An 8,503-nucleotide genomic window follows, 5' to 3' on the forward strand; every position below is an offset into this window, starting at 1 on the left:
TCCTGTCCAATCTTTCACGTGCTCTTATACACCACGTGTTCGGCAACTAAATGTATCTGTTTGGAAATACCTCCCTACATCTCTCTCTCTCTCTCTCTCTCTCTTTATGAACGCAAAAAATTAAGAAAATTAGGATGGGAGTTTGGATACTTGAGAAGGCAAAACACATTTGCTTGTAGAATAGATTGACGACAAAAATGAACTAAGGGACATATAAGTTTGGGGTCTAGGGCCACCCCAACTTTGCTTGCATAAAATTTCATTGTCCTCTCTTGAAATTTCTAACAAACTCGGATACCTCCTCTTAAGTTTCTGAAAATGCGCTACCCTCGATTTCCCTTTAAAACTAGGGAAAGTCTAATACACACCCCTTAAAAGGGTGTACCATATGCAGACTATTACCTGAATTTTCATACCGTCACTTTATGGCTAGCAATGTTTTTTTTTTGGTAGCTAAAGAATGGCTAGCGATGTTAACTTTGGGATTGAAATGATTGTGTTGCCTTACTAGATTAAGTCCAACAGTTGGCATTTCTCCACAAATCAATCAACAAATTATTCCAAACTCCAAAGACTTCTACACACATAGCGATCAAAGGCCCACCATCGTAGAACAGAGATCATTATCGACGTGTTCAAAATTTGTAGAGATGGAAAAAATTTATTTGATGGTGTGGAGATACGAAATTGAAGATCGAGGTTTTTGAGGTCTGCATATGTTGTGTATCTCCAGGTTCATTTCCACCCTCAAATTCGCGTGACTCCATATTTAAGAATGGTTTTGGTTTTCTGATCATGAATTGGGTTTTATTAGGGTTTTTTTGTCTTTGCATATTCATGTGGGTTTTTATTAGGGTTTTGTGACGAAAACCCAAATAAAAAATGGGTACGCCCTAATACAATTAATCAAACTAGTGTCAAACCTAGCATAACTGTGTAGGTATGAATTTGATTAGAAATTGGCATCGCAGTATTGCACGCGCGAATACCTACTAATTAAGCTGTAATAACAACAAAAATTTCAAAATCAAACAAAGCTATGAGAAAAATGTTAACCGAGAATTCTAGTCTAATAGCAAGGGGTATCCATGTTCTGAATTTGAAGAAGGCTATGAAGGTGAGCTGTGCTGAGAGTAATGTACTATTCCCATTTGGCTTAATAATCTTATTAGATTATTTTTGTCTTCATTCAAATTGTGTTCATTTTTTGTCAGTTTTACGTTAATTTTGTGTGGATTATTGACTCATCTTGACAAGAGGAGTCTATAAGTAGAAAATTAAAACAAAAAAAAAACTCTAAAATTTGAAATAAAGACAAATAATCCAAGAAAATTGTCTATGTTGGATTATTTTTGTCTTTAGTATTCCTCTTGTTGGTATGAACCAATAATTCACAAAAAATTAAAGAACTAAAAAGGCAAAAAAAAATGAAATGTAGACAAAAAAATTAATCCGAACGGATTATTAAGCCAAAACACTCCCTAATCTACCACGATTTAATTTGTGCTCAACATGCTGAAAAAAGTATAAGACTTTTCCGAAACATTTTTTACTTGATTGAACTTTTCCTGAATGAACATAGTTTAAATGGAGTGACATGGAATTGTAATATAATCTTAAAAGAACCCTACAGATTCGGGGATGGTGTTGTTGCTCAAAAGGGCAGCACCGTGCAGTGCTTAATCTCAACCATTTAAAAGTGTTTTAGATGGTTCGAATTTTAAAATAACTTTTCCTTGAAAGAGTTCTTTTAAAATGCGGATCATTGTTTGCAAAAATGGATGGTTTGAATGTAGCGCTTTAAGGGACAACACCTATTAAGCAGCAACTGCAACACCATCACTCAGTCCGAACCGTACCATCAACTGTATGGTTTCTCAGTGCGAACACTATGATGTGAACTTTTCCTGAAAGTACAATTCAGATGTTTATTTATTACTACTATTTATTTTAATCCTTCTACACTTCTAAATTTTTTGTGCATTTATTGATGATGGATGATCTCAATTTGCTTCTTCATCCTCTGAACCACATACACAATAGTATGTAGATTATTGGCAAGTTTTTAAGGCTAAAAAACAAGAGGTGACAATTTCTCCATGGGCGAAGATGTTGTACTGGTTGACAATTTCTTTATTTACAATCTCCATGTTTGACAATAAACAGGATATCCAAAAGAAAGGGGGTCAATTTGTTCTTAAAATGTTGAAGATATAAAATGATTTTAAAAAATTCAAGTTTTTAGAGTGTGCTAGAGTGCACACCTGCTAACTCACCCTTCAAAATTGTACCATATGTAAAAAGGTAGCAAAGTATTGCTTTGAAGATAGTTTTTGAAAACTCTGCTGGAATTTATAATAATTGCAGTTACACACTTCCGATAGCATCAAATTCACAAAACATATGCTTTGAAACTCACAAACAAACCCTCTTATGAAAATGAACAGGAAGAAAAAAAAAGTATGATAGACAACTGCATTAGATACGCAACAAATCAGCAAATGTATACGTACATATCTTCCTATATGGACCCACGACAGCATGAATCCCTTGGTGTATTTCTGATTAAGGAAGGAAAGGATTATGCGAAGGATAAATCTCCTTTTGCTTTTTGTAAGCCCTGAAAGGGGGAAAAAATTGAATAAAGAAACATAACAAACACCATTGCACCTTCTCCCTTTCCTTTTTCCCCCACTTGTAAGAAGAAATTTAGACCGTCAATTACCTGGTAGCATTCAACCCTCCCAGTGCAACCGTTCCCAGAATGATAAAAATAAAGGGGACCCCAATCAGAGCATGATATCTTCTACCTCCATGAACACTTGCAACTCCAGTTCTGACAACTATCGTATCGCTAACTAAAAACAGATATCATGATTGATGGGAATGTGGTAGCTAAAAAATATCAATAACACAATATTTGAAAGAAAAATTACCTGCACCTGCACCTTCTCCTCTTGAATCTGTGTAATGGCCATTAGATCAAATACTAGGAGGCGATTTATACTGAACTGTACAATATTTTCCCCAGGTTCTAGCATATCCAATTTACAATCTTTTGAAGGAGGTCAATAGGTCATCAGCACTCCTATCGTGGTTTGCAAGCTCAGACCCCTTAAGTGACATATGTATCCCGATATTCCTCACTTTGAAATATTCAACATACCAAGACTTGCAACAAAGAATGAAAGAAAAAAAAAAGACACAAGTACAACAAAATTGACATATTTCAAAGAATTTGAATTCTTCCTGCAAGTTTATTTGGTAGTATTTTTTTAATGTAGCAGTTTCCAACTGCACACCAATGGCTTCCAACCTGCAGAAAGAAGAAGAAACTGAAAATTCACCCGCACGACGATGTACTGGCCTATCTGCCTATCGGGCATGCAGGAAATACTTTTGAAGCGCAAAACTCATGTAGCGCGTCTGGCATGTGCAATACCTCTAAATTTCTCTTCCTCAAAACCCCTTATCATATGAAAACCCTTAAGCAGACCTAAACTCAATGTTAAATCCATAATCACCGTGCGCCGCGATTTTCAAAGGCATGACACAGAAACAAAACATGAGAAGCTAGCAGTCTCATGAGGATGTTCTTTTGGACTGATAAGCCAATTCCTGGGAGCTTGCAAACCACGATAAACACATTTCTACAATTTCAGTTTGTATGAGGACCACAGACTTACAAGATTGCAGGCAAGTGTAAGCTTCTGAAATCTGCAGGTGAGAGTACTATAAATTTCAGACTTGTGAAAGATTATTCCCAACGCAACTAAAAAATAGGGAGGAAAAAACTCTAGTTTTCAAGATTTAAATCGGCTCCTTGTTTCCCCAAGGATAATCATGACAAAATTTAAACACAAATCACCAGGACTGTCCTGAATTTTTTAGTGGCAACAGAATGACAGATATTATGAAACCGGTATGGCTGCTTTACTAGTGCAGCCAATACAAGAGAACCGGGGGCATGATCGATTTAAGTATTTTACACAGGTCAAGTATATAAGAAAGGTGCAATTGTGGTAGATATCAAAGTTATCTGATCCTAAGATCATGTGACACATATGGTTTTACTCACCGAAGTACAAATTCCCTGATGCAACAAATTAACAGAAAGTTTTCATGCAACGACATAGTGCATCTGATGTGACAACTTTTTATGATGGCAGGTATTGGAGCCAAGAATAAATAAGGAATACCACTGCTCAAAGCATAAGATACCTACAAAAACCCTCCAAATGCTTACCAATTTAAACTTGCTCTCTGCATAACATTTCTCATGTCCAGGGAAAAGGTCAGGATGTGAATCCCATACCTTCTTTCTGTAAGCCGCTTTAACCTACGAGTATTCACAAGATCACTACACCGGCAATTGACATGACATACAAAGATCACCCTCAGCAAGGAAAGGAAAACAACTATAACAAGAATTGCGAAATAATGGTAGCTACCAGATAACAAAACACTTAAAGATTGCAGTGAAGAATGTAAATTGATTTGGGTCTCTAGGCATCTAAGGCATGCCCTCTCTGATACCTTTCGGCTTTGATTTGGGGGCATTGTTCCACATCAAAATGTCCCTTTAGCTCCTCAGTTTTTGGAGGTATAGGGGTGCCACTATTTCAATGGTATTCTGAGAGTAGCCACTTTATGCATATATTACCAAAGGTTAGGTTTGTCTCTAATCCTCCCCCACTGTCACACGACGGCCTTGTGGACGAAGCCCGTGTGTGTGGCACTAGACAAACTCCTTTGCTAGTCCGCCAAACTCAAGTCTCCCAGTGTTTGCAGTGCAAGCAAAGAAGATCAAGTAGTTGTCCATAGCGTTAAAAAGAACCCACAATGAAATCAAGTAACTAGCTTAAAGTAAGCAAGATAAGATGCACAACACTTGAACGTAATAAGCAAGACGTTTACTGGAAGACTTAAGTACAATCACTAAGAAAACTGAGTACATGTAGGAAGTAGGACTCAACTCAAGAGCCCCTGTATATACACAAAATTAGACTTTACACTTGTGGCATGAAGAAACATGGGGTATGCTTAAGAAGTCATAATAGAAATACAAGGAAAGTGTAATAAAACTCTATTTACAACACTCGTACAAGACTCAAATTACAATAATTACATTGATGACCCTTGAACAAAATTTCACGATTGATCAACCTAAGCCTTGAAGTGCTTGATGTTGGCCTAAATGGTGACTAAGTAGAAGGGACAATGTGCATCGATAATGGGTAGGTCGTGCCACCCGCCCATACCCCCAATGATTGTGCATTAGATGGGTTCTGTTATTGTTGTTGTTGTAGGGAGGTAATCCTGAACAAACACAATTAATACCCGAGCATGTGGTACAAGGGACCACCCGATAAATAAAATGGATTTCGCCGCCGATAAGAGCGGTGGCCGGCGTCTAGGACAAGTGACATGAGAAGTCATTGGTATATGTAATCTGTTTGGCACGAGGGCATGAGAGGCTAGGAGCAAGCATGGGCTGTTCGACAATGAGTTGGCCCAACAGAAGAAGGACCCTGCCTCATTCCCTCCGTCCCATTTTTATTGTCCATTTTCGTTTTTCGTGCCGTTCTTTCAACGCTTATATCTTCCAATATGAATCTCCAAAAATATGCAATATGGATCTTGTTTGATAGTTCTCGATTAGATCTATAATACAAAGTTTTCAAAATTATAAAAAACATTGTAGATTGGGAGATATAAGCATTGAAAGAACGGCACGAAAAACGAAAATGGACAATAAAAATGGGACGGAGGGAGTATTACCTTAAGTGACAAGGTGGATACAATATTCTGGAAGCAAAAATGATTACGTGATAGACATAAGATCCCACGAATAAGGGGTGCTAGCTGTGATCCCCAATAGAGATAGGATACTTGGCTTGGAAAGGGAAGAAGTCCCGGTTAGAATAAAGATCTGATATGTTAAGGGAAAGAGGATCCCGTGGATCCTGGGTTCCCTATACGAGATAGGAAACCTAGGGTGACGAGGAAGCTTGGGCAACAAGCACACGCACATCTATAAATATGAGGTAAATCTAGAGGTAAAGGGTACGCAATACACTGCAATTAAACATTTTTCCTACTGAATTAGGGTTTACTCTAGTCCGTGATACTAACTTAGGCATCGGAGGGCCTGTGCTAACAAGAGGCATAGGTGCGCTCACCCCTGTCTGTTTTGTAGATTAGGGTTCGGACGAGATGCTAGGGTTCTGGTACAGTGGCACGTGAGGCTGAACATTCAGCGTGCTATTTCTAGCATCAGCAGTTTTTGTCCACCTACAGCAGTTTTTGTCCACCTACAGTTGTGTTGGTGGTGAAGAATAAAAATGAACAACAAAAGAAAAAAGAAAACAAATTAAAATTTTTAAGAAACCAAATGCTCCTTGTCAGATCCTCATATCCTTTTAACTGATAAATGTACAAATATGTCCTATCTGAGGTGTTCTGGGTACAAAGTTAATTTAACAAGTTAAAGTCTCTATTTCTCCCCTAATCTGTCTTGAAGTTGGGTAGACTCTATGAGCTTGAAATCAAATATCTCTATGACAACTGAGTTTGGCCAAAATTTGGGCATACAACTTCAAAAGAGAGTGGATAAGGACACTCAATGAGCAAAAAAACACAGTGGATAACGGCACTTGAACCTACTTCGTGCTTAGGAGTGCTAATTGGTCTTCAGATCTTTAGAATTGCCTCATCAATGTTCATTGTCCGTGCTTAGAGAGAATACAGAAGTGATGGCTTACCTTCTTATGTCAGACTCTACTTGGGCATGTTGCCCTCCTTTTTTCCTTTTTTTTTTTTTTCCTTTTATCCCAAACTCAAACAAACAAGCAAGAAAGAAAGAGACTGATCAAATGATAAAGAAAACAATAATTCACAAGGATGAGTCTTCCAAACTCTTCACTTTCATTTTCTGTCAATACAACTCCCACATCTGATGCCACGTTACAATGCCTTGTTTATCAGACACTTATTTCGCTAAGTGTTTTCAAATTGCTATATTGCCCCCAGACCAGACCTACAAGTCTGAATGTTGTTTCTTAGACAGTTTCCTAGAAACCCCGAACTGGATACTCAGGTCCGGCCCTGAGATTTTGGAGACACTAGGTGAACTTTAAAAATGAGGCCTCTCATTGTTATGTAAATAAATTAGTTGTTTGATAATATAAGCAAGATAGGCCTTGGGATGCAATGGCAGACCCCTTGTAACGTTTTTGGATCTTTAAAGGTTGTAAGTTCCAATCTCACCTCCAACAAAAATGCCATTATTTTTATATGTCCATGTTAAAAAATGAAGAGAGAGAGTCAAATGCACGACCTCGCAGCTAGAAGAGGGGCCTCCTACCACTGAATCACACTCTCCCGTATTGCAATATTAATATAATTCGATATTTGGAGGCCCTAGGTGGTGACCTAGTGGGCTTATGCCAAGAGCCGGGCTTGTACATACTTCTAATTCATATGAGGCGGACGAATTCCACCGTTTGTTCAAAGTAGAAACTATGAACTAGGTGGGCTAATAAAATCATTAAAAACTTTTGACAAATAGGCAATGTCCTCTTGAGCGTCGATAATCTCGGCAATGAGTTTGTGCATTGTCCACATCTGTGGAGCTTGCATCCCCACTTGCTGCAGAAGTTTAAAAAAAAAAATTCATAATGCTTTTCCTTAATTCACTTCAGTTGCGCTACGCATTGACTGGGGTAAGGAGGGGATAGAAACTCCTTTCCCTCCACAAGCGTACTGGATATTATTGTTCAATCAACTATTACACTTTGCTGGGTTCAGTGCTCTTGCTAGATCCTTTTACTTTGATATTGAATGGAGAAAAGATATGAAAAATTGCATCAGAGTGACAATCCTAAAATCAACATCAGCCGAATAGACAAACTAAGCATGTATATGGCAGCCATACATAGATGAATTGAGAGATAAGAATAAGCGGATATACGTATATTTAGACAACCTGGGATGGAGTGGGACGAAAATTGGGAGGAAACCCAAGCAAGATCCTCGCCTCATCAGCCCGCATATCTCAGAATTTCGTTATACCCGTGCTTTACGATTCATGGCCGATGGAATCGGAACTTTCGACATTTTTTGATAGAAAAATGAAGGGTTCCGTCAAAAGCTCTTTTTTTTACACCCACACGCGCTTTCAGTTTAGGATTAGAAAAAATTATCCAATGCAGATGGAAGCATTACCTTCTCATGTCTCAACTCATACATCATATGTTAATATTGTGGAACCATTATTTTTTGTTAGTGATTTCGTAAATAAATTGACATTTGGCATTTGATGAGTAGTGGATCATTGTTTGAAAACCATCAAATAATATTTCTAATCATAACTTCTTTCTTTCTCTCTCTCTACAATTGTCACATCTATATTATAAAACAGGACGGTTTTCTATTAAAATATCTATTCATACAAATAGAGCACCCTCTACAACCGTTCGATCTTACTTTCTATCAACTTTGT

The 8,503-nt window shown here is 37.8% G+C and overlaps 1 protein-coding gene across 4 annotated transcripts; it reads right to left on the reverse strand.

Annotated features, from left to right (window-relative positions):
• Window positions 1-2,330: 2,330 nt before the first annotated feature.
• Window positions 2,331-8,223, reverse strand: LOC131305625 (uncharacterized). 4 transcript variants are annotated; one of them, XM_058332422.1, is made up of 6 exons: window positions 7,988-8,223; window positions 4,247-4,339; window positions 3,687-3,717; window positions 2,937-2,963; window positions 2,726-2,858; window positions 2,331-2,620 (listed from the first exon to the last, which is right to left on the reverse strand). In XM_058332422.1, exons 1-6 carry the CDS (start codon window positions 8,051-8,053, stop codon window positions 2,566-2,568), a joined length of 405 nt encoding a protein of 134 aa, XP_058188405.1. In that variant the 5' UTR covers window positions 8,054-8,223; the 3' UTR covers window positions 2,331-2,565. The 4 variants fall into 4 exon arrangements, with proteins under 4 accessions (XP_058188405.1, XP_058188409.1, XP_058188407.1 ...); XM_058332426.1 differs by having other exon boundaries at window positions 2,331-2,561; window positions 2,726-2,843; window positions 7,988-8,157; XM_058332424.1 differs by having other exon boundaries at window positions 2,331-2,561; window positions 7,988-8,155.
• Window positions 8,224-8,503: the final 280 nt, after the last annotated feature.

Source organism: Rhododendron vialii, chromosome 1a (genome assembly GCF_030253575.1).
Source record: "Rhododendron vialii isolate Sample 1 chromosome 1a, ASM3025357v1".
NCBI lineage: Eukaryota > Viridiplantae > Streptophyta > Magnoliopsida > Ericales > Ericaceae > Rhododendron > Rhododendron vialii.